The sequence below is a fragment of the Haplochromis burtoni genome, unplaced genomic scaffold (genome assembly GCF_018398535.1).
Source record: "Haplochromis burtoni strain Fernald_Lab_line unplaced genomic scaffold, NCSU_Asbu1 Contig_140, whole genome shotgun sequence".
In the NCBI taxonomy this organism is placed as follows: Eukaryota; Metazoa; Chordata; class Actinopteri; order Cichliformes; family Cichlidae; genus Haplochromis; species Haplochromis burtoni.
The window spans coordinates 512587-540011 of NW_024582501.1; the positions used below are offsets into that span (position 1 = coordinate 512587).

General features: G+C 41.3%; 1 protein-coding gene across 2 annotated transcripts in view; it reads left to right on the top strand.

The window, feature by feature from the left end:
* Window positions 1-1572: 1572 nt before the first annotated feature.
* The window catches only part of adcy9 (adenylate cyclase 9), a 51474-nt gene continuing 25621 nt past the window's right edge, over window positions 1573-27425 (top strand). Inside the window, exons 1-3 of one of the 2 annotated variants that reach the window (XM_005931328.2) lie at window positions 1573-1637; window positions 2412-6468; window positions 26665-26864. In XM_005931328.2, the coding sequence (XP_005931390.1) occupies window positions 4629-6468; window positions 26665-26864 (2040 nt within the window). In that variant the 5' untranslated portion in view covers window positions 1573-1637; window positions 2412-4628. The remainder of the gene's footprint in view (window positions 1638-2411; window positions 6469-26664; window positions 26865-27425) is intronic. The other variant, XM_005931329.2, reaches the window with a different exon arrangement.

A 27425-nucleotide genomic window follows, 5' to 3' on the forward strand; every position in this document is an offset into this window, starting at 1 on the left:
CATATGACAATAGCGAGGCTAAGAATGTCTTTATTTTAGGCTTTTCAAAAGTGGGATATATTTAAAGGTAAACGTTTACATCATGCTGATTGTCACCGCAGTTTTAGCACCTTGCTGTGAAAAGTCACAACAACAAAAATGTGTTTTCACCCTTCCAGGCCTGCTGCTCACACTGAGCTCTATTTAGAAGAGCTTAATTTCCCTGCTGTGGTCAATATGCAAAAGCAGCCATGTTTACGGTACAGTGCAAACTCACCTATGCATGTGCTCCACATCCTCATCTGTGTTTGAGCATAATCTGTGTTTGCTGAGTTGACAGACGGGGCCGTGCACACTGTCAGCGCAGACTTATCAGCGTAGCTTTATCAGCTCTTCAAACAGGCCTCTCTTGTAAGCTCTTGAACCCAAGCATGCACACGCCACCCACATGCCATACACACACACTTCAGAGGGCAACTTGCTTCAATTCAAAGTTAAAACGTTATTGCTTCTTTAAAGATTCACAAATACATTAAATAAGCATAATAAACATTTATTACCTTGTTTATCATATTCTTATTCACGTGCGGCTCAACGCTTATTTGATTCAGCTGCAGTGAACACAGTGTGGTGCACAATAGCAAAGCACATGTTACCGATCCTTGACAGTCAACACACCTTAGACATAAGAAAAATACATTTGATATTAATCCACAAACTTGCCGTGGATAATTGCTATTGTGTCAAATGTCAAAGTTGTGGAACCACTTTTCAATGACTTTTGCAAAAGTCCTTAATTCCCTAATTCATACATATTGTAGTCAATTTGATTGGTGTGAATTTAAGCCCTGCTACTGTGGTTACACAGTTGCCCAGCATGGTATCAAATTTAGCATAACTGTACTTCTTAACTTAAGACGAATGTAATGTGATTCTGATCTGATCTGATTGCACTGCAAACATTAGTAATTTACAACTGGGAAAAAGTGCTAGATTTCATATTTTCCTACACATCAGACTAATCTGAAGAGTTTGGTTGCTGGACTCTACAAATATAGATGTGGATCAGGATGCACAAGTTAGGCACTGAGAGCAGTTCATTTGTTTCAAAGACAAAGTAAGACGTTCTGCTACTATCAGACAGGATGTACAAGGTCTAACCAGAACATAAAATGTTGTATTTTATAGTATAACCCAATACGGGTTTTAGTGTCCCACATGCATACCGTCATGTCAAACCCATTCCCCTCTATTTAAGGCCAGCATTGAAGTAATTAACTGTCGGTTTAATCAATGGTAATAATAGGAAAGACTGCCATATTTGATCTTCTAACCTGAAAACTTGACTCATCTGAAGTTCCAGTCAACAGACACATCAGATATGACGGAGTGTGGTGCAGGATATCCACAGTCAGGAAATGATATTTCAAGCAAAACAAAAAAGGAACCACGCCGATTAATATCTTGTTCTTCTGTGGGTGTTACTGTAATTAATGCTTTATAAGCGCAAACTGTTAATTTAACAGCGCTTGTTAAGAGCGTGAAGAGGCGTGAAGATAATCACTCAGAAAACATTCAGTTATTCCCTCTGACCAGATGCAGCGAAGCTTCGTACTTATTTATGGAAACCACCAATCAACAAACACTGATCGAGGAAGGTAACAGAGTCTAGCTTAAAGTGATCAATCTGGTTTGGCAATTGTGTCGTATTATTATGGTAAATTAAGATCGCTTTTAAAAGGTTTGTTGCTGCCTGTAACCTTGATATGAGGTTAATTATACTTTAGCTTTTAGCTTAAGGTGAGTGCTGACTAATATTGGAAAACTTATGTTATTTGATTAGTTATTTGAGTTACTTATTTTCCAGTTAAATACATAAAAACCAAGTACTTGTAATAAAGTGTTACTGTAGCTATATATCTATTACATTTATAACATTTTTGTATGGTTCCTTTTAATGAAGAACATTAAAACTGGCTTAACTTGCAAACTAGGCCAGGCAACGACAGCATACCTTTCTGGGGTTTTTTGATAAATGATATTTCTGTTTGTGAAGAAGCAAATTGTTTTTTGTTTTGTTTTTTAACTGAAACCGCCACAAACACTGCCATGGACAAAATACCGTTAAGGTACTATATTTATTTAGGTGTAAGTGGTGCGCTGCTTTTATTGTGAAAACCTGCTGCCCCCCACCCCTCCCCAGCTTTAAACGTTTCTTCTTTTTTTAAAACTTTAACTTACAAAATGTTGTTCGTGCGTTTTTAAGTGATCCTGTTTCTATCCCGTGTTTTTTTTTCGGAGTCACTATCCTTTACAGAGCAGCGAGGTGAAGTTTTTTTTTGGAGGGGGGGTGAAAAATGTTTTACTGTCTTTGCGTTTCTTGAAAAGCAAGACCGGAAACTATGTTTTTTAAACTGTGGTTTGCTTTACAGGCTCCTCGGTCACAACCAGCACACCAGCTGGGGCGAGGATTTCAGTCACAGCGAAGACCCCTGGAAGCTGCAGGAGAGGAGATACCACGTTCGCCTGGATAAGACCGCGAAAGCAGCCACAAACCTGTATGTGTTTATATCCACCACACCAACTCCAGCAGAGAGCTTTATCAGGAGGGGGGGAGAGAAAGGGTGGCACCAACGACGGACGGAAGAGGACGCACCACAGCCAGAGCGCACAGTGTTGTGTTTGTTGGACACACACATGCCAGCGAAAACTAGCACTATCCAGACCTAAGGAATTGCTTGAGATTAGAAGTCACCGCTGTTTGGTGGGTGGGTTTTTTTTAATCCCACCGAGGAGATCCAAGGGTTTTCTGTATTGCTCTGGGGATTTTCGCCTTCTTTGCTCTAAGGGAATGCGAGGGGAGGAAATCCAACCTCAGCTCCAAATATCTAGAGACTCTTAACTGGGTCTCCTCTCCAAACGCAGGAAATACGGCCTGGGATAAAAGTTTGGGAGCTTTTTGGAAAGTGGAGGAGGTTTGTGGCTGACGACTTGCACACGTTTTGCGACTTTTTAAAACCGGGAACGTTTTCTGCTTTTGGCGCTTCTGGTTTTCTACAGAGGAGGTAGAAGAAAAGCATTAAGATGTTACACGCTGTCGGTGTTGTTATTTGCAACAGTTTTGATCATCACTATTTATAGACCAGCCTGTTCCGACCGAGGGTGTTCCTCATAGCTGTATGTTTTGCCAACTGCGCGCAACAAGTTGCAGACACTCCCAGCAGAGGCAAACCTACGCTAATTTGGGCCAGCGGATGGTAGCCTATTTTCTGCTCTTCTCTGTTCTGATCATGCGTCTTTGAATAGCGCATACCCCCTCCCCGAGCCCCTCTTTGGAAGGCAGAGGGGAAACAAACGGTGGAGATCCGGAGAGGGAGTTCAGGAAAGGACGGGGCTGGATCCGTGGGAATAGGCCTGCCTGTCAGGCCTCTTATGATCTGGGGTTTGGACTGGACAGGACTGCGAAATAACTCGGTGTGGAATATTTGCAAGGGCCCGTTGTAAAGATAAAAGGGGAATATATGGGAATAAGAAATGCAAATCCTTAGCAGCCTGAGCCATGCAATGACAGTGGATGTAGTGGAAGGTAAAGCCGCATTCATTACAGAGCTCAAACTTTAAAAAGGAAATAAGGGAATTAAACGTTTGCCCTTATTTTAGGCAAACGAGAATTCAAATATTTAGTACTTAAAAACATACATTCTGTGTAAAGGGAGAATAAAGCTCATACATTACTTTTTTGAAAACAGTTTACTTCTTTTGATCCTTTATAATGAGGGAATTTAAAGTGTCCACGCGTTTTTGTGCTCAGCACTACTTGTTCATAACACAGATTTTAGGGTTTTTTGTTGTTGTTTTTAAACAAGGAGTGTAAAGGGATCATTTATCCGCATGTTGTGGAGATAAGAAGGGACAGAGTAACTTTTGTAGCCAGACGCCTGTTGACAGTCTAAATCTAGCATCTGCTCACACAATGAAACATTCGCCTTGAATGCTTTCCCCCCCTACCAAACAAACAGTGCTATTGTGGAATGAGGGAACTCGTAAGGGTTTTTTTTCCCTAACGGCATCTAACTGTAATGTCAGTAGTACCGAAATATTGCGCACACTCAGAGGAGGTCATTTCCAGTCATGTAACGACAGGGCCGACTTGATAAAGGCACAAAAACAGATGCATCACTAAAGGCTCCTTTCCGAGAAGGATGTTCTATTCAGGAGGCAGAAAGAGTGATGACGGTGTTTTTACCGCAGCTGGAGAGAAAGCCGGGCTCATACCCAGAGCCTCTTTGGAGAAGGATACATGTAATGTGAGTACTGACGCAAACCCGGGGTCGGATAATGGACTGCTCAAGAAACTGGAACGGCGCGTCTTATGTGAGTGAGTGTGCGGGCTGCTGCGTGCGTAGCAAATACGTCTGTCCCGTGCTCACCATTCATGCAGTGTGATTATTCCAACAAACACCTTTGCTCTCGCTTCCCCTCTGTCTGCCTGTTTGTCACTCCATCACCGCCGCCTCCTCCCTTCTCCGCGTGCCACTTGTGCACACACGGCGCCCACGCACCGCGTCTAATTGCCTGAGCAATCATCGGGAGATATCAACATAAAATATTAATATCTGACACCTCGTCTCCGCGTCACACCAGTCAATATGGCCACTCTACAGCATCATCGGCAGCTTCTTATGCGTGACACGGAGGTGGCATGCGACTCCAGCGGGGACGGCGCCGTGACAGTGCGGATTACCAACAGCGCGCCACGTGTGCGTCAACATGAGCCCCTGAGGGCTGCCAACAGTGGGGGAGGAGGGGCTGCTGTCCGTGGGGCTGTGAATAAAACGAACCCTAACACCCACAAATGCAGCATCTCCTCCAGCTGCAGCTCGGCAGACTCCAGACCGGCTGTGACCTCCACATCCAGGGTTCACAGGAAGGTACCGCAACTGTTTGAACGCTCTGCTGCTCAGTGCTGGGACCCCAAGTTCGACTCTCCCATCCTGGAGGAGGCGTGCCAAGAGAGGTGCTTTCCTCAGACCCAGCGGCAGTTCCGTTATGTGCTGTTCTACCTGGCAGTAGCATCTGTGGTCTGGGGGGTGTACTTTGGGGTCAGAAGTGACTGCTGCAACCCCGTCACCTTCCTAACCCCTACAGCCTTCTTTTTAGTCTTACTAGTGCTCCTTTTTTTGTTTACTTTCACAAAGTCATACACGTTGCTGTACAACCAAACCTCCTTGCTCCTGATAGCGTTTACCTTCGCCATCACATTAGCTCCACAGATACAAACCGATGGCTACACTGGGCTGGAGAGGGCCGGTGGTGGGAATGCCTCACATCCCTCACAGGACAGCACACCAGTATGTTCATCCCCTTGTATTTCCTCTGTGGGAACCTTTTCTTTGTGCATGGAGGTGCTGTTGATTTTATATAGTGTCCTCCATGTCCGCCTATATGCCTCTGTGATGTTGGGGCTGCTGTATTCTATATTATTTGAGGCATTAGGATGGCTGCCGTTCCTTCAAAAGACTTCTGACACTCTCCGTTGGCTGGGACCCGCCAAAGCTCTGCTCCATTTGTGTGCCCATGTGATTGGCATCCATTTGTTCATTATGTCAGACGTGCGTTCTCGCAGCACGTTTCTCAAAGTGGGCCAGGCTATCATGCATGGCAAGGACTTAGAGGTGGAGAAGGCCTTGAAGGAGCGCATGATCCACTCAGTCATGCCGCGACCGGTCGCAGACGAGCTGATGAAGCAGGGGGACGATGAGGGCGGTGGTGAGAACTCTGGAAAGAGATATTCCTCTGGTGCCTGCTCAGCCTCAGCAGTTTCAGTGAGTGGCGGAGGGGGCAGTGGAGCTTCACAATCCCAAAGTGTCACAAACTCCAAGAATAACCCCCACAACAATCATAAACGCAAAAAGACCTCAATCCCTAGTGGGCAGATAATATTTAGGCCTTTCAACATGAAACGCATGGACCCTGTCAGCATCCTTTTCGCAGACATTGTGGGTTTTACCAAAATGTCTGCCAACAAGTCGGCACCGGCCTTGGTGGGCCTTCTCAATGACCTTTTTGGACGTTTCGACAGGCTCTGTGAGCTAACCTGTTGTGAAAAGATCAGCACTCTGGGTGATTGCTATTACTGCGTAGCAGGCTGCCCTGAGCCCAGACCGGACCACGCCTACTGCTGTGTAGAGATGGGCTTAGGCATGATCCAGGCCATCGAGCAGTTCTGCCAGGAGACACGTGAGACGGTCAGCATGCGCGTTGGAGTCCATACAGGCACCGTCCTGTGTGGGATTCTTGGAATAAAACGCTTTAAATTTGACGTATGGTCAAATGATGTCAATTTGGCTAACTTGATGGAGCAACTGGGTGTGGCAGGAAAGGTTCACCTATCAGGAGCCACTGTGGGATTCCTGGATGACCGTTACCTGAGAGAAGATGGACGTGTGGCAGAGAGAGCTGGGCCGAGCGTGATGGAGAAACTGAAGGGTAAGTGGTTGTTCAACTTTCTTTGCATGACAGTCACACAGAGAGGGTTGCTGCCTTTGAATTCTGCTTAGACATGGATTATTATTTTAAAAGATATATTAACAAATTAAAGATTACCAGTTGGTTTATCTTCAAAGTTCTTTGAGTTTGTAACATTTGCACTGAACACTGGACTGGGATAAAGAGCTAATTAGCTGCTAAACAGCAGGAAGAGCGGGCTATCACATTTCAATAAATTCATACAGGTGGAAGCTTGAGAGCTAACTAATCTTAGCACTTGGTCATTGCGAATGAGTAGGGTCAGTGCATGTCTAGACAGCACTAAAATATGTTATCTGACCAGTTATTCCTGTTGAAACAATCTACCAGCAGAAGTGGGAGATCAACCTTAAAGACTAAGAGATTAGAGCACCAGGAAGAGAGACAAGTTTTGGTTTCTATCAGTTGGATGTCATTCAAGTAGTAGTCAGTTAATATGTTGTCTCTGCACGGGGGATTTTTGACTAAACCACTGCAATACATTTAAACTCTTATACAGCATTCAATGCATATTTATAATGTCATGTTGTTGCTCACGGACATATATCACCCTCTCCATCAATACCCTAATTATGACAGTAATGGTTTTGTGGGGATAAAAGTGCTATTTGGGAGCACAAGTCTGCAGACAGAGTCTTGTGTTATTGTGATTAGAACCTTTTAATCTCCCAAAACAACAAATAGATTTGAAGTCCTCACTACAGGCAGGAAACTTGCATAATATTGACATAAATAGATGCTTGTGGCACAAGGGTAACAGGATAGGTATTGGCATATACAGCAGAGATGGCTTAGATTTGTGAGCGTGACTGATACACAAAGTTTATGTTTGATCAAGCAGTTCCCATGAAGTCAAACAAGGTCAACGTGGCTGCACAAATCAGGCACTCTTTATTTAAACCCAGTTTCTAACCATCTGTTTTGTGCTCCTCAAAGTAAAGAACCTCCATACGTGACTTTTGTTTTCTCAGCGCTCTCAGTCAGTGGTGTGTTTGCTGCATATTTCTGACTGTGTTTGGGATTTGTTGTCGCGGTCGGGCAGCAGGAGCTGGAGATAGCGGTTGATAATAGCAGGACTGGCTGGCTTTACTGTTCTGAGGCAGGTATTCTGTTGGAATCCTCTGGATTAAGCAGGTGTTCATCGTCGTGTGACCACCATTTGTAGGAAAAGGAGGCGATAGGTTGGAAAGACTAGACAGACAGCAGAGAAAGGGTTAAAAGTATGGGACGAAATTGAAGCTTTATGCAACCTGTTCAGCATTTACAGGGTTTGGAGTCCATGAGTAAATGATTCATAAAGTTTGCTGAGGAAAAAAATGTATAGGAATTTTTTTGTCCTTGGTGGTTTAGGAATCTCAGCAATTCATACAGTGGGATTAGCGGGATTAAAGAGCAGGATATTTTATTAAGTCCAGTTAGTTGCAATAGATTGCTTAGTCATTCATCATGTGAAAAATAAACAGTGATTGTCACAGCCTCCCAAATACCAATGCTCGAGCCTTTTCTCTGCTGGTGGTGGTTTGATTAAGTTAGGACTCTTAAGACAAAACATGACAGACTTCTTTCATAATTTTTGATAATTAAAAAATGATAAATTGTGATAATATGACACATAACCACCGGACATATCTTTTCCTATAGACACACAGAGTGTGTCTCAATAGTCTGCCGAAAGCGGCATCAGTGGAACTAATCTATCCAGCAGGGAATTCCTCGTGGGCCGTCTAATCTTGGGTTGCTTGTGAAAAGAGACTGTCTGTTCTATTGTCAGGCCTTATGTCAGAGCGTATTCACACTTGGCTCTAAATGGTGCCATCACTTTCTATTTCTAGACTGGCGAACAGTGACAACATGAGATATTGACAAGCAGCTTTTGTTGAGCGAGAGAAAAGTGGAGAATGACATCTAGTTTCCTTCTGAAACAGAAACCATTTCCTTCCTTCAGGGAGAGAGATGAGAATAACAGTTTGCTTCTGTTGCATAGAGAAAGAGATGGGTTTTTTGTTTGGTTTTGGTTTTTAAAAGAGCAAAAAAACGAGAGCCTAGATCCAGACTGGATTTTTAGAGATTGTGCTGATATGGATAAACTGACAGAAATTGCATTTGTACATAATCAATATGTAATTTTAAAAAGGGAAATGCGTTAATTAACTTCCCAGCTATGTATTTTACAAACAGCTTAATGAATCATCTGCTCAGCTGTGATGCATACTCTGCTGCCGACAGTGCCAGGTGAAATGCATTTGGAACTACTCAGATTACAGCAATTTTCACGGTTTTCCGGTACATCCGGTTCAGGATAATTTCCACAGTTATCCTTTCTCATGAGTAGCACAGAGCAGGAAGTAGTCTGCTTAAGATGTAGTCACATTAATGCAAACAATCCATGTGGTTTAGGGAGGGAGGGAAGGAAGCTGCCTGGATAAAGCGTGCAGGAAACGCCCACACGCTAGCAGCAAATGTAACAAAATTCACACCTTTGCACATCTTCTGCACTTTTAAATCACTTAGACTTGAGAGCTGGCAAGATGAAGACCAGCTAATCAGGCAACATTTGACATTTCTGTTCTCATCTGCATGTTCGGAGCTGCAGTGCATGTATGATTGCAGAGCAGTGATACTATTTGTAAATTACCCACCAGCATCTTTTTATGCATTTTGTTCTGTGCAGTGGTGCACATCGACGTGTTTGTGTTTCAGAGAATCTCAATGTAGAAACTTTTATTGAGAAATATTGTGTGAATATTAGATTGGAGAAGAAGGCAGGTAATGAGAAAGGTAAGAATCGGCAAGCTAACCAACTTTTGTAGCTTTTCCCAGTGTTAGTTTTCTCACCTTAAACCAGAGATTTGTAAAGCTGCCAGAATATTGTGCTCTTTAAGACATCTTTGACTCTGAAGATAAACTGTTGCAACTGCTGTAGCCAAATGTTCCCATTTGGAAATTTTTCTCAATTTATTGTGTAGTTATGGCCTCTCTCATCTTTTTCTGATATACTGCTTATTGACTTACTGTGAAATGCTAACTGAGCTGTCCCATTTCTCAACGTTCCCTTTGTTATCCATACGCCTCAATTTCAAACACACAACCCTAGTCAGTTATTGGGTTTGAAAATAGGTTACAGAGTAGTTATTAATCCCCGGTACCTTTAATCTCAGACAGTTGCGAAACTGAGATTTTATGATTCACAGTGTCCGTTCTCCTTGTCTGACACGAGTGATTAATTCTGTGCGTTTCTTCGGTGTTCTCTGTCTGTAAGCTGCGTTTCCCCCTCCTCTTCACCCCATGTCGGGGTCTTCTTCCCTTTCATGTACTGCATCTCTCCCTCTGCTTTGCCTCATCCTCACTGTGTAACACATTCATTGCCTCAGTCTCCCACCTGTCACCCAGGCCTGTACATGTGGTCCTGTTGTGTAACAGTGCTTTAGTGCTGTCTGCTGTCTGTCTTTAGTCACAGCTTTGCTATAGATCTTTCGCTAGGCTGAATGAGCCGGCTCCGGTGTCATGCTTCCATTCATTCTCTCTCACTGAAACACCACTTGCCATTCTCTCCTTTACAAATACACAGCCTGTATCAGAAATGCAGTTTGTGCAATGGATGACGCAGCATGCAAATCACATCTCAGTGCACCATGAGGAATCTGTTTTCTTTACAACTTGCCTTACTTGAAAGAAGAAGAAGAAGTCATAATTTTTTTTAACTATGTGGTAGTTATAGCAGCGCTTCTTAAGTTACCAGTAATAAAGTTGAAGCGCTTTCACGTCCTGCGTCCTGCATCCTGCACTTTGGGTCCAAATCCTCCCTCCAGCTCAGTGGTACATGACAATTTCCATTTACCTTTGCTCATTTGATGCATATCTATTCACACCCACAACTGAAAAGCTCCAAATCTACAGCAACTTTTTTATTAAAGCCCATTAGGCCTGTGTGTGCTGCTGTATTTCTTTCCTGTGCATGTGTGGTTTTTTTCTGCTTGACCTTTTTGATGTTATTGTTCGTGCTGTCAGATTTTACACGCAGTTTATTTCCAGCGAGATGATTTTTGCATTCTCAATTTTCCTGCTTCGCCTCGTATTTAAATCCTGCTTGTGTCACTGATTGCTCTGCTCAAATGCTCGTGTCACCTCCGTCCTCTCTAATCCAGGCCTGCCATATCTCTTTTAGCTTCAAGCACACAAACACACTCAGATTTCACTGCAGGTGGTGAGGGAAGCACATTTCTGTGGTGTATTCATGTTTAGCCAGTTTCTATATCCCTGCTTTATCTCTTGCGCTAATGCGCAATGTTTTTCCTTTACAGTACAATATAGCAGCCTGTTATACGTCTGCTAGACTCAAGGTATCAGCCTTGAACTGTTCTCATGGTATCATGGCGTAGCACTAGCGCCTTTTCAGTTTCGATTTGCGTCTAAACTTGGTGCCCGTGTGTATACATATTTGTGTGCTTGCACGTGTATACATGCAAGCTGCATGCATTTGGCTTTTTTCCACACACGCTCGCACACATATTTACAAACTGGTCCATCCTACTCTTGCATGGAGTTTCAGTGGAAAGTCCATGCCCTCAGGCTGATTAGTCTTTGCTAAATCAAACATGTCACCTAAATATGCAGTTGCAAACAGCAGATCCTTAGCCGTACCAGGCCAGCCCTAGTGTGTCACGGGGCTGGCCGTTTGTATTCTTTTCACTATATTTGGCGTCAACCACTGTTTTCTGGAGGTAAAGGTGACTGGCTCATTTTCAGCATTTCTATTAATCTCAGATCTTACATGCTAGCAAAATCATTTACTGTGAAAGCCACCGTGCACGTTCCTCCTATCTGTCTCAACACGATCGGGGTATTCATGGGTCAAGTGACAAAAGAAGTTCCAAATCTCATGCAAATACATTCAAAAGCTGCCCAGACAGTGACTTTCACACTATGTCAAAACAAGCTTTCCTTGGCTCATTAATTACATGTAATGTATATGAACTCCATTTGAGCTGTTTCAGTTTAAAACCATGGTGTTTTCAAGCCTTACTGGAACACATGAACAGTGATTTAATTAGTTAGAGTTTTGCCAGTATAAAGAAGTATATTCTGGATTTGCTGATCATTTAGCTGATCAGTAAAATAACACACAAAAAACCCCAACAACAACTAACACTAAAACCCCCCTAAACAACATCACTGAACATTTATCAGGCACGCACATGTATTGATGAAATGTCTGGTGTGGTAGATAATTAACCATTAAAAACTGCTTTATAAATTGACAGTATGATAAAAGGATCATTATTGAAACCAGTCTTTGCACAAAAGAACCACGACAGCTGCACAGGCCAAAGAGTGTTTCATGCTTTCGCTCAGTAGCTGCAGTTTCTCAGCTGTTAATCCTGATTTTTTGATTTTTAACAAAACCTGTCAGGAGGAGATGATCAGTAACACAGAGACAGAAACACACAGCAGTGCTCTCGCTGCCACGTTATAATTTGCTCTGCTCTTCAGATCTTCACCCTTCATTGGGAGCTACATCACCGCGCTAGCTAGCCAAACAAAACGTGGGCTTGTGCTTCCGCCTGTGTGTGTTTTACAGTAAAGATAAGAAATGGCTGATCAAAGTCTTTGTGTCTTATGTACACAGAGGTGCTTTTACTGTACACATCAGTTTATCACTCACAGGTGAACTCAGGTTGCCGGGGTGGCTTTAAAACTCTGTGTGTTTGTTCATCTCTTTCTCTTAGAAAATCTTTTTTTGTCTCATTTCATCTGCTTTTGCAAGGCTCTCTCATGGTATTGTCACGTGCATCACCTCGATCTGTTTGTTTGGAGGAATGCGTTCACTGTAAGGTTCAAAGGTCACTTGAAATCACTTCTCTAGGTGGTCTTCCAAGCGGCTCCGTGTCTTTCGGTATCCACTGCGTATGATAAAAGTGATAAGTACAAAAGTACAGTAACGTTAGAGCTGAAAACAAAGGAAAAACTAGGTCTATATATATTTTAATAAACGTATGGGCATATGATTGGGCTTTTATAACCACTTTTACTACTTAATGTTTTTACTCTAGGTGTGACAGACATTGCAGGCAATTAAAGAGGACCAGGGCTTATGCTTATCACTCACTAATCCTGTAAGTCCCATAAAGCGCAGTATGAAACGCTTTATGGGACTTGATGGTGGTAACATACTAGTAAAAACAGTTCTGATTTAATTCCTCTAGCTTCTTTAAATGCTAATCTACTGAAATCCTTGGCAGCAGCACTATTTTGATACTTATATTATTACTTATAAGATTTGCACATTCGCCTAACAAGAGAAAAGATGCTCTGTTTGATCCTGAGAGGAGCCACAAATCCCTTTGGGGTTGTGTGAGGAAGAACATGTGGCATAAAAGTCTGCCAAATCAAATCAGTTACCTGAAGTCGCGACCACATTTATGAAGCAGCTAAAAGTAGCTTCTTCTTGTTATTTGGGACTGTTTGTTAGGTGTGGTGTAGTGTTTGACCACAGGGGGATGTAAGCAGTGAAAAACTTGTAGTTTGTGTATGTAGAGCTCTTTTTTTTTCAGACACAGGCTCCAAAATCAGTCTTTTAATTGGAAATATCAAACATTTCACTTATGATATGTTTTTTTCCTTTGAAAAACTTTACAGATTATTTGTTATGTTTTCATTTTAGGAAGTTTACATTGATTTCTGACACGTGTTCTAAACTGCTTAATAAAATAATTTTCCAACTATTTCATCAACTCTTTTGTTTGCTGATTGGCTCTCATGCAGGAGGTCGGTCCCTCCTGGATAATCTAACCTCAAAATAGTCATGTTTTACGTCATGTTGGACCGCACTTTGGTGGTTCAAATCCACCATCAGGCCGGGGCCTTTCTGTGTGCAGTTTGGATGTTCTCCCAGTGGCTGCGTGACTTCTCTCCAGGTAGTACACCTTGTTCCCAAAGTCTAAAGCCATGCCTTGAGTGGGTCAGGTTAATCGGTGACTTTAAATTGGCTGTAAGTGTGAATGCGAGTATGAGTGGTTGTCTGTCTCTTTGTATTGGCCATGCAACAGGCTGTCGACCGGTCCAGGGTGCACCCTGCCTCTTGCCCCATGGTAGCTTTAATTGTATAAGCAGAAGAAAATGAATGGATGGACGTATGAAGCTGGACATGACTGTGAGATGTGTATCTGACTGAGAACCTAAAGAAAATATCTTCGATTCATATGGTAGCAACAGTCAGTCACAAAGTAGTGAAGCCCTCCTGTTTTACTGTAACTAGAATCATAAACTGCAAAATGAGATCATACTGTACTGAGGAAGACTCTAAACTTCTACAATTCATTTTAAAGATGTTTACTGAAATAATAAAGCAATTTTCTCATAGACTTCCGTATAGTCAGGGTTCTTTTTGCAGCCTGTGGTGGCCTTTAAAAAGAATTTGATCTTCTCCATCGGCTTCATTTTTCACACCTGGAGTCAAATATGTACATCCTTGAAATATAGTATGGAAGCAACACTGCAGGCATGGATGGGGAAAAATATCATCCAAGTGAAACTAAGCTGAACGAGTGAGATTTTTGTAGGCGTAGCAAATCAGTTTGTCCTGATAAAGCTGTGTGTGCGTGTTTTAGTTCATATTACTACTTTTTAAAATTTAAAATGATTTTCAGTTGACACCTGATGAAGTTTAGCATAATGTGAAGACGTTCAAAGCCGAAAAGCATTACCAGCGTGACGCTGCTCTGCTCTCCAGTCTTGTACATGCACAAATTGCTCAGAAATGACTTGCAAAATGGTCTCCTGCAGTATTATATTAAGTACATCCTAATTCCATTACCATTAATGCTCTGTGTGTCCCAGAGAGAGAAATGATGTTGTAGATCTGATAGTAAATCATAATGTAACTCTGACTGTCAGGAGCTAATGAACCAGCAGAATATAATAGGAGCAGGACCTTTCTACAGATGGTCTTCTTTGTCTTGATTCTAACAGAAACACAGTTTCCCTTCCTTCTAACGTCTGAATGACCTGTAATAACGCTCTGTTATCCTCTGCATCTGTTTCTTTAAATAGATCTGTAGTAACAGTTAGTTTTCCCTCACCCAGGCAGCTGTCTAATCACCTTGCTGTTATTCAAACAACCGGCTTATTTCACTAGAAGTTTGTCATTTCCATTGCCCAAGAATGACATGACTCAAACGTGTATGTGTGTGTGTTCAGTGTTGATAAGCGTGCCCGGCCCTGTCCTAGTCTGATTGCAGATGTATAGCAAACACAAACATGCATTTGTACATGTACATGTACTTAAATTAAATTATGAAGTCAACCTGTATTAGAAGTAAATAAATCTAATTCTAACTCGAACCATTATAACCCAACAGCGAGATGTTTGAAAGTAGCCAAAACATCCTCCACTCTGCGTTTTAAAAATCAAACTGGTCCTCAAGAAGACTACACACACAGACACACACAACTACATTTAATCTATAACTAGTCTTTTCTACGACCTACACCTTACTCAGGAGTCACCTGCATAGCTCTGTCCATCGTGAGTCCATCATGTATTTGTGTGTTTGCACATGCCCGTGTTCATATTTGAGCTTCAGTGGAGCTTTACCTAACAGCGTTGGCACACGTTGCGCTGTCTTTACATTTGGTGTATGTTTGCCTGCGTTTAGCTCATATCCAGAAGTCTTCAGCATGATCACATGAAGCCATGTGACGGTGCTAGAATATGACTTGTTGATTGTTTTTGTTGGTTTTTTACTTCATGCAAAGGTGCCACCCTTTGTGTGAAGTACAAAGGGTGGCATATAGTGAAATAGCTAGCACAGCTTAAAGTGGAGACTAAAAATGTCAACATTAGGTAGAGATTGATAAAGCTGGCTTGTGTAAACACAAGAATCGTGTGAAAACACAATAAAAATCCCGCTCTTTATCAGTCCCGGTGTTTGGGGACGAAATTCCGATGAATTCGTTCAGAGGCACACAAGAAATGTGGGAGGACTCGGAGAGTAGATGATAACATTTATTATGTTCTGTGACCGGGTTTAAGCCATTGATATCATGGTTATGTGGTAAGATGCAGTTCGTGCCATCAGACCCTGAGAGTTTTTGCCTTGTCATGGTCATCCCTTTCACCATTGAATGGTAGATTGCCATAATAATTCACTTTCTGGGGGCAAAGGCCTACCTGACACTCCTGCCTCGCTGTTACTAATTGACCAGCTCAAAGAGATTTTATGACTGGTAGAATCGCAAAAATTGAACGTGTGCACGTTGGCGCGTGGTTCAAGGTTGGGCCATGGACATCTGCGGACTTTCATTTAGGCTTTGCACACAACACAATAATATGTCTAATTTACCTGCTAGTTATTCTGCTCTTTATGTCTGTTTGTGTAATCTGACAGCTGTTTAAAATTCCACATTCGTAGCAGCTGCGCGTGTCAGTTTGGCAGCATCGTGGTTTGCCTCTACTGCCCTGTGAGTGTGTGTGTGTGTCTGTGTATGTGTGTGCCAGCTATGGTTTGCTGGAGTGGTGCTGTGTTAAACGGCTGTTCTGAATAATAGATACGGAGCGCAGCCCCTAGCCTGTTAAAAAATCCATGAGCTTCCGTTGCACTGGTTTATAAAAGCCGAAGTGCTTGGAGAAAAAGAGTTTATAGCCTGTGAGGGGAACAGGCAGAATAAGATTTGGGCAGTCACATCCCAGATATGTCAAGGCATGAGCAAAGAATGGAAGACAAACACTTTGCTCAACTGTTTGACTGGCACATTGTACTGCAGGCAAGGTTTTGTGTAGATGTGTATTTTTTTCCTTTTTAAGTGTGTAAAATGTTCTTTTTAAATATCACAGCTGCGATGGAAAAAGACAGGGAGGCATTACATTCTGGCTTTTACAGTTTTCTGTTTTAATTGAATGAATTCAAAGAAGTTTTGGATTTGAGATATTAGGACCGCTGTGTTTTACTTTCCACTGTATGCTACATACAAAGTGTTCCCTATGTATGCAATGAGTCATTTGAACGATCACATATTATGAGATGTTGTCACAGACACATCATTCATTCGTTTAAAAAACAAAAATAGCAAACACCCCTGGATGCAGAGCCACTAACTCAGTTAAAAATAGCAAATGAGTTGTTTAAGGTTAGGCTACAAACAAAAGCATCTATAAGCTTGAGTCTCAGTTTATTCTGCCTCTGACATTGCCGCGCTATAAAGCCACTGGGATAAGTCGCTGTTATTCAATGTTTTCAATGTTTTCAATGTTGTAATTAGTGAAAATAAAGTAATTTTTAACAACAAAAACAGATTTTTCGTGCCTGGGTTTTGTAGGTTTCTGATGGCACGTGGGTCAAAATGACCTGCAAGCATAATTATAGAGACACGGTGCAAGCACTCCACAACACAGTATCCACAGTCAGAATAATTTCACTGAGTAAAAGAAAGGAAAACTCGCATTAGTAGTTACAGTTAAGTAAAAAAAATGGCAATCTGTAGAAGATTTCCATCTGTTCAACAAAGGATCTGATTTGCTGGGTGTGGCGACTTTTCGCTAACCTGCCAAGTTCAGTCAATAATTTCCTTTGTTTCCCAACATGCCCTTTGGTCACATAGAAGACGTGACTGCAGGTGTGAGACCTTGAGAATTAGCATATCCAATTACGGAGAAGCGAGAAGTGCATACATACACATAAGTTACATAAGTTATGAGTTACTGAGTGTTTTCTTAAAACACTTGTTTGTTGTACCCAAAATAGCCAGTGGTTCATAGAAAGATGGGCCTAGCTTCTAACCCAGCCATGGTCTTTCTGTATGGCGTTCACATGTCATCCTTGTTTACAGCTTTGCTCTGGTTTCTCCTGCCATTTAAAAACACGTTCATGCCACATATAACGGTGCCGGACACTCCCACAAAGGAGATTCTCAGTTTTCAGAGTTTCACTTTCTGGTTACCTTCACAAAGGAGGTTCTGTTTTTGCATGCATGTCTTTCTGTCTGTAAACAAGAGATCTCGAAAAGCTTTGAATGAAATCTGATGAAACTTTGTATGAATATAGAGTGGAGTCATGTTAACAACCCCTTCATTTCTGCTTATATCCACCAAGGCCTTTAGGGTAAACCTAATGATCTATTGGTAGAAAATGGATTAAAAATCATTATAACTTAGAAACTATGAATTTTACGAGTGTGGTGTGTGTTGTCAACTATATAGAAAGTACCATATAAAGATGTAAAATATCATGTCACATTTGACCTCTGACCTTTCCTTTAGTGTCAATAGATATATCTGAATGTCAAAGTGATAATAATGTTATATAAGGAACAATGAAATGAATGCCACAGATGTATTAAATGCACATAAATCATGAAAAAAACAATTATCTATTGTTTTTATTGAGCCAATAACAAAAGCCTACAAATATGTTTAAAAAGAACAAAGAAGACAAATTGATTGTACACAAAATACAATTCTTTTTCCTTAGAAGTAAATACTGCCCAGACAGTGAGCTGTTTTAGTGGAGGTTTGCCACTGAACAACAACATGGCAGAAGTTCTTTTTCCAAATATCTTTTTAATAGCCTTCAAAAAACCTGTATCAGTAAAATCATACTATAATAGGAATGCAAAGTGGCGTCCCTTGGTGGTCTGTGGAAAGAGAGAGTTGTGTGACATCAGTGGAAAGAGAAAAAGAGGGAGGGGAAAAAGAAGAGAGGGAGCATATTCTGTGGTTATGACCTTTTCCCAAGGATTTCCCACAAACTAGCTTTGGGCAGCAAGGAGGTGTGTATGTGTCTTTGTGACTGTGTGACTGGACATTGTGAATCTATGGCAGATAGCAGAATGATTCACTCTGTGCAACAGTTGTTCTCTGTAGTGTTGCAAGTCAAGTTCATTTGCACCAGAAGCAGATAAGATCTCACGGAGACAATAAATATCTGTCACCGCACTGCATGTGTTTTGCATTAGGTTTAACCACCACACTATGGAGTCAAGATTAGTATGTGCCCATCCGTGTGCGCATGCATTAAAAAAAACACACCCAAAAAAGTGATGCATCAGTCGTCATCAGCTCTCCCGAGCAAGACCAAGGTTGGTCATTTCTTCCTCAAGGACTTTCCTCTGCCGCTGAACAGCAACCTCCCCGGGCGAAACTCAAGAGACTCTGCGAAGTGAGACACTTAAATGCCTTTTAACAGCTGTGTGTGCGTGCGTGATTGTATGTTTATCAGAGTGACGCAGTGGCAGTTGGAGTGCGTCACTTTTCCTGTCAACCCGCTGTACTGCATGCCGCGCACTCACACACTTGTAGGACCTCCTGATTGTGGCGCAAACAAACTGCGGGTGATGAAAATGCTAATATGTTTTCTTAAAACACAATGTTAATAGGAAATCCCCATGACCCCAACCTTAATCCATTAATGCCAACTCCAAAATATGTACATGAAAAAACAAAGTCAACATTTTGTGTTGTTTTACAGACTTTTACAACTTTTCCTGATTAGACCAATTTAGAAATATGCGAACAAACCCTTGGGCGATGGGACCAAGGTCTCGTGTTTGACCAAAACCAGAGAAGAAACCCACCAGGGTCCCTATAGACGCTTTATTAAATCCCAGCAATGACATTTAAAAGATCAAGGAGGTGGTGCAAAGGAAAAGAAATGGATGAAGCAGAGGGAGAGAGTGAGGAACTCCCTGGACTAAAATGATGGCACAAAAGAGGGAAGGGAGGGGGGATAGAGGGATGGATGAGAGGGAGGAATGGGAGGGTATTTGAAGGAGGATCGTGTGAGAGCCTCATCCCTCGGTTCCATCAGCGTGTCCAAATATGGAGGCTTCTGCTATTGTCGAGCCCTGTTCTCAAGACCCGCCACGGACCAGGGAGAAAACTGGAGGATAGGAAAGGGAAGGGCTGGAGAGGGGAAGAGTGAGCGGTGGGAGAAAGTTGAAGGCAGACAGCTGAAAAAAAAGGGAAAGAACAAGACAGCAGAGACGAGGCAGATCAACTATAAAAATAGGTAGCGAGAGGTGCTGCGAGATGTAAGGTCTGGCGAGACAAAGGAGAAGAAGTTGAAGGTGAACGTGAATAAAATTGGACAGTTGGAGGATAAATCTATGAAAGGGGGAAACAAGTTTAAATCTGTTTTTAGCTCTGGATTTGTTTATTTCTGATTGTTCAAGCAGCAAAATGAAAGAATGAGAAAACAAAGAACGATGGAAGTTCTTTAATTAGTCTGCTGAAGTGTCTCCATCCCTCTTTTGTATTCACATACGTTCACTTCTCTGTGTGTGGGACCAGAGGGGAGTCAGCGACCTTTGGGTCACTGTTTTGATCATGTGGTTGGAAGTTGCCATAAAGTCAAAGGTCATTTGTCAGGAAGTAGTGAGTTGGGAATGAGCCATCTCTCTGGGGATGGTCTGAAATGTCAGATGTAGTTTTAAAACATTTGCCCAGACATTTGGCTCGGTATGCTTGTTGCACACTTGTACACATTTTTTGGATCGAGTCTGTCTCGATTCATGTTTACGTTTGTGCTTACGAATTGTAGAACTACCTTTCAGGAGTTTATCTTTATATGTACTAAGGGTGTGTATCAATGCAAAGCTGCAAAATCATTCAGCCTGTATGTACGAGCAAATCATTGTGCTGTATGACATCGGAAAGTGAAAAAGGCCATCACAATTTATCAAAGTCGCCATGTTGGTCTCCATTTTGAAAATAGTGGCCAAAACTGATTTCACCATCCTGCCTGATCGCATTTTATGTATGCGGCTCGAGACCAGCCACGTAAAATAATTTTAAAATTACAGATATCTCTAGCTAACCATTTCACATTTGTACATGTGTATTATCTCTTTTGAATTACGTCTTTCTCATCTTCCTCTTCCATTCCTGTCCCCCTCTCCTTCCTTCCACATCATCCTCTTCCTCCTCACCTCAACACTCATCTCCTGAACTGAAGTCAAGGCTCTAACAAGCAAAAATTTGCACAAATATGCTTATTTATCGGCCCAATCACTTAGTGTCAGAAGATTATACATCTGACCCTCCTGTCACCAGCTTGTCAGGTACTGTTAGGCCAAAGCAGCAACTTTTACCGACACAAAAGTTCAGGAGCTCTTCAACAAATCACCTTAGTAGGATTGTGCACTTGAATTGGTTGGGGTAAGAAGACAGTATTCATTTGACTGCAATCTGACATCTAGCAGTGGTATTTTACACACTGTATCTTTAAAATTAGGCTCTAAAATATTTGTATTTATATTCCATATAATTATTTGTCATTTAAATTGTTAAATTAAATACACTGTGCGTCACATCATAGGAGAATTCCCCTGGGATAAGCATTGGTTCCTGGTCCAGGTGTTTTCAAAGAAGGACTAAATTCCTGGGGAATTTGCCATTTTTCCAAGTACTACTAACGCGTTTATATGTGTGTCAGTGTCAGGGAATTGGGAGTCTGTTTTCTGGAGAGTAATTTTCTGTGTGTGCATGTGTGTGTTTGTGTAGCACGTGTGTGTTTGTGTAGCACGTGTGTGTTTGTGTAGCACGTGTGTGTTTGTGTAGGTGAGTATGTGTAGCCATGATGTGTATGGGCTTCAAGTGTGCATGTGGAATGTGACGACTCAGCTTTACTTCCTCTCCATTCATCTTCGTGTCTCACTGATTGATTAATTGATTCATGCCTGTGTGGATCTGGTCTGGTAAAACCAGCCGTGCACGTGTGTTAAGAAGTTGGGAGATGGTTTCTAATGTATGAGACTATAAGGGAAAAGAGCAATCGTACTGCATTGCATTACCTTCGATGAGTCATACGCTTAGAAAATGGTACTTTTGTGTGTGCATGTTAGTTTGATTCATCCACTTTATGTGTCTCCCACATGGAGATGCTGCATATTTCCTGAATACGGTATACGCTAAGGAGGTAAGATATGCAAAAAAAATAAAGTTGTTTTTGTTTTTGGTTATTATAATTGTTATGAGTGTTGACATTAAGTGTCATCTGGTCAGTTGTGTCATTTTTAAGTTAAAGTTGCGTGTTAATACAGCTGTAAAACTAAGAAACTTGTCATAAACAAGGCATAGCAGATAGCAAACTGAAAGTAGCTGTTGCTTTATGTGTCAACATTACCGTCATATGTGGTTAGTTTTGACATTGCGTGTTGCAAATATTTTCCTTGACCACACTGGTACATTTCGGCCTTCTCATTAGGATGTCCAATAATTTTAGGGTCCAAACAAAAGCCACAAGGAGCTTAAGAGACACGTTATACTGTTACAAAACATAATTGAATTCATAAAGAAGCTAGTCCAGCTAATACAGGAGGAGATAACATCGGCGCTGCTAATGTAAAATCTCATTTGCTGTGTTGTGATTTATTTATTTGTGTGTTAGTTTATGATTTAGCAGTCTTTAGCAGGCTTTAACCTCAATAAGTGGGTTCAATGTGTGTTAAGGTCATCTAATGCAGATCTATTAAATAAAAAAAACAAACATTATGAAACGATGCATGGACAGATTGTGAAAGGATGAATAATAATAAAGTAATAATTATTGAAATCCACAGTTCGGTTTGTGTCCTTTTTTTAACCACAGGCCTGAACATTTGATCGCAATTAGAACATGAAGCGAAAACAAACTAGAATATTCTGATGTATTCCCAATGTATTTACCAGTTCTGTTACCTGAATGATCTGAAAACATTGCAACACAGCTTCACATGGCTATCACGGAAGATGTAATCACGACGAGCTCTGAGTTGTTGCATCTCTGATGTGTGCACGCGTTTCTCTGTGCGTTTGTTCGTGCTTCGATAAATTGGAAGTTTGTGCAGAAAACAACAACAACTGGGTTTTATCCTACATGCAGTGCCAGCACGTCTTATCTTATCTGGCTCTATAATTTAAAAAAAAAAAAAATCTTTTGAGTCTTGTAACATACATCAAATGTTGTTTGATGTTAATTGACAAAGAACAGACGACATTCTTGGGAGTTGGGGGGCGGGGGTAGTTGCTGGACAGATGTAATTTTCTGTTGCATCAATGCACGCACAGAGTTTAAAATGTTTGTTATGAAAATCATTGACAATAGCTTAGTCTGGAAAAATGATATGCGAAAGGAGACTAAAGAGGAAGAAACTATAAGATATCCTGCCACGTAATTTAGGTTGGTCAGGTTTTTAACTCTGTTAGATGTCTAGGTATATGGCTAAGTGTTTACAGCATGAGCATTGTGGTGTTTTTGTATGTGTGGTTGTAGTATGTGTAGCTGTCCCCAGCTGAACCCTTTCTGCTCCAGGCAGCTGGTCTGAATAAATCAATAAAGCCCGTTGAGCTGCATTGAGGCTTAGAGTGCTGGTGTCAGTTTCTCCCAGAGTGCTGCCTTTACAGAGCCTGTAGAAGATCAATAGACAGACAGGTAGTAGTATGCTGCCCTTAGAAAGCAGTAGATACTCATACCTTTGAATCCATGCGCACAACTATCAACCTGCTGTGCACTTTACTGCTGGAAAACGTCATCTTTTCACTGTCTGTTATGTCAAGCGTTTAACTGCCTCAAGGTTTGTTTTAGACTTTCAAGCATGCTGTTGACAACGTTTGAAATCTGAAATGGAAGAAGACAAGGAATGCGGATTATGCCAGGCATTGTGAGGCTCAGTGGCCTTCAAAATACTCTAGGTCGATTTCACCATCTTTACAATCTGTGTGCCGCTTGCTAGTGCCTGTTTTTGGGTTGTCCGTATCTTTGTCTGTAGCATGTCAGCGTTTTTGTTATGAAGAAGGCACGTCGGAGTAAGAAGGAAATTCACAAAATAGATGTTCGTCTATCTAAACTCTTTAAATTAACCAGTTATTAACACTAGTGCAGTTCCTATTAATACAAGTCAAAATGTCTCCTACTTATAGATGCAGATGGAACACAAATTTTCAAAGTTTCCACCGAGACCACTCTTGTTTACCGGTTATGTAATCAGATTTACTGACTGGTTTCTCTGCCAATTCAGTACAGTTGGAGTTTTCTTGGTGTCAGACTGATGCATCTTAAGGAATTTCTTGGCTTCTCATCTATGAAAAATGAAAGTGTGTTACTAAGCTTGTGGGCCAACTGCCTCCAGAAGAGCTTTTAGCCTCATTGACATAGATTCTGGGCACAGGCTTTTAAAACCTCACTAGGGTGATGAATGATATGTTTCCAAAAGGCATTCCCTCATTTGGTGTTCTGACGCAAAGAGTGCTTTCTAGTATTGCAGTCAGAAATCTTCTTTAGTTGAGGTCAGGTTACGAAATGTTGATTGCGCAGTGCAAAGCGTTTAATTCACATAATTTTAATCCACGAAACCATCAGTCATTGTGTTTCTTAATATTTTTTTTTATTATTTGGTTCCGATTTAGGCTCGTTGTCTAAATGATCCATCCAAGTCCCACGTCACTGTTGTACAAATTATTCATACATAAAGTAACACAGATTCTTGTAGTTGAGTAGCACAGGGTGAGGACACTGACTGGTTCAAGGGCCCAAAATAAAGCACAGGACACTCGAATGATTAAATTAGTTTAACAGAATGATTTTTATGGTGATAAGAAGCTTAATAACAAGTTTTGGTGAAACTGCAACTCACATCTGTTGGTTCAAATCTCTAAATAGAGAATTTTTGCATCTTACAGTGGATTAAAACCCTATAAAGCTATTATACATCTAATAATAAAATTAGTTCAGCCAATACCGTTATCAGTTGGAAGTTTTCTTAGACTTTTATCAAACGCAACCGGTTAGAAAAAGAAATTGATACCTAGGTATTAGTGTCAGTTGTACCAATACAGTATCTGTTACGGCCCCAGCTGGGCCTGCTGTGATTTTGACTCTGTGTGTGTGTGTCCACCGTCTCTCCCACCTTAGGTGCCATGCTTTTGTGCAGCTGACTCTACTCAGAAATTAGGCCAGAGTACTTAAGGCCAGAGAAAGGCGAGCTCTAGTACCAGAGAGTTTGTGCAGCTTGTGAACTGTGTGTGTGCGGCTTTTGTTTGCTGGCCAACTTCTGGGTTTCGTTTTTTTTTTTTAAGAGTACTGGCTATCAGCTTGTCCGTCTCTTTCATTTTAATTATTCATAAATAAAAAACTTGAATAATTTAGCTTTACTTTACACCATCCCTTGGACTTTTTAGAGGTACGTAAAAATTTTGTATCCACATTTCGCTCCATTAGACTAATTTAATAAAAGTACAAAAACTGGAGAGAGTAGAAGAGTTAACTCCCTGCAGGAGGACTGAAAGAGATGGAAATGTGTGTGTTTGATAATCTTCTGTAGCACACAGACCAACTTACAAACACTCCCACTCAGCATCAGACTGACGCACGAGCTTTCACATATAAACTGGATGCTCATCAGTCACACGTATCAGACTGACACATGGTTACATATCTTCCTCTTTTTTCAGTTAAATGAAAACAGTACATTGGCATGCAGACAGATCACGAGGAATTTCATAGAACGAGCACTCAGATCTTTATTTCAGAACTCTTGAATTATGCTTTCGTTCCTCCCAAGTAGAGTAATTGACTGTACAATAGAGTATCTGTCAGAAATGTGATTTCTTAGGGCTGTACAGATTCTCCAGATCCACAGCTTGGTTCGTAGCTCAATTTTTAGGCCAGAATTACAGTTCATACCTCAGTTTTGTCTGTTTTGTTTTTTCAAGAACAAAACAGAAAAAAAATCTAACATTTATTTTTATGACAGGGATTCATTACTGAGATGTATCCAGTTCAGTCTTCACCTGAAATGATTTTTGGAAACATTAAATCTTTACTACATGTGTATGAAGCATGCAAGCAAGTGTTTGCACATAGCACATGCATGAAGCTGCAGGGACCACAGAACCCCTGAAAAGGTCTCATACATAGCTGAGCTAGGCATGCGCTGATAATAATGTGTATTTGTCCTAAGAGCTCTTATCTTGCATACCTGGAATAGCACTTATGTAGATTAAATGATAGTTTATTGAAAACATATCTTTTTGCAGGCCATCAAGTTCAATTTTACTAGTAAATAGTTCACATTTTAATGATAGTAACTTCATCAGTCAGTTTACAGTAGAGAGCACATGACCTGTTATAGACCATGTCACTGTAACCCTTTAGATGCTCTTCCAGTCACCCCCCTTGCTAATATGGTTAGCGTCTTTAGCTGTTTGAACAATGAGGCCAGCTAGCCAGGTTACTGTATGTTTGGACATGCTGATAGTAGCTGGCTATGGGCCATCTCTCTAATCCACTGTTTGTATATTTCCTTGTTGGCTCTTCAGCGGGGTGAATAGGCCTGAGCCGTGGGCTGATATGCAAACACAGTTTGTGAAACACCCAATATTGCATTACCGTTGGCTTGTCAGCATTTGTGTAAATCCAATAAGCATGGATCATGTGTGCTTGAAGAGTGTGTGTCTACACCTAGCCATGATTTTTTACAAGTATAAAATTTCCTCCTCGAATGCCATTAATGGCTAACGGTCAGCGTTGTGCTGATCGGGGAAGGGAGGGTGTGTCCTTAGCGCTTCCTTGTTGTACCCACACACCTAAAACAGCTACAAATGACTTTTTTCTGCCCTTTCATTATTAAATTAGTTTATTGACAAATCAGTTACAGACCTGCCCGAATCATCAGATTTTTGGTTACATCTAACAGTGGTTAACATTTAAAACCCAGGTGGATCATCTCAGTACATACCACCATAAAAATGACTCATGTCAGCAGTTCATATTCATATTCCTGAACATGACCATCTGTTTGTTCATAATGGCAAAAGAAATTTGCCCAAAGTCCATATTTTCAACATAATCCAGTCCTTTTTTATCGGCAACATGTGCAGTGGTGCCTCTCAGGGAAATAGACCCTAATTTAAAAGTTACTACACCATTTTAGTTGATTTTTTTTTATGTAAGTAAGAAAATTTGCTTTCTTTGGGAATTCAGAGGCACATGATGACTGGTCTTTACAAATTCTCGAGTAATAATTTAGCAATTGCAAGCCACTGCTGTTAGGATTGTGTTAAGTGACACCGCTTTGAAGAAATTATCATCGGTTGTGCTCTGCAATTCACTTCTTTTTAATCTCACTCAACCAGTAAAGTGAAAGTTATGCTACACTCCTCTAAATTGATTTTTGTTCTCTTGTTAGAACTGAAAACCTACCTGATATCAGGGAGGAAGCCGGATCATGATGTGCAGTGTGGCTGTTCTCAGATGGCACTGCCAGGCGAGGATTTTGAAGGAGTCAGCCGCTCCTCCTGTCCTCCGACCCACACACCAGACCTCATCCCTGGAGGGGCGAAAGCCGCTGAGCCACTGCTGCCACACCAACCACCTGACCGGATTGGGGTAAGAGGACAACCACATATGAGGAACTCAAACTGGCATTGATGCTTGTTGTCCTTCTGATGAATGCCTCACTTAAAGCAGTGGCTCTTATACTTGTCATATCAAGAAATGGAGAATACTTCTCACTCTGCATTGTTTTAATCAGGCATTAACAATAAAAAGGATTCCCTTGGTCATATTCTTTTTTTTTCCAGCTCTGTGCCCCAGCAGTCAGAACCACTTGTCTGTAGTGTTACACCCCGGCCTAGACAACCGGCGTGCAACACAGGAAAAATAAAAAGGGGAGGGAAAAAATTAAAAAAAATAAATAAATAAATCCCAAAACGAAAGTATCGACAACTATTTACATCAAAGCAAATTAAGACATTTATTTTCATCAAAACACCAAACTATTTACAAACGGGGGGGGGGGAAGATCGCCAACATGACAAACTGGAACACAAGGCTTAAATACATAGAGGGAGCAATCAGGGAATGGACAACAGGAGGGAAACACAGCTGGGGCAAATCAGAACTGACGAGACAAGGAAGCGTAAACTGAACACACTGAGATAAGACAGA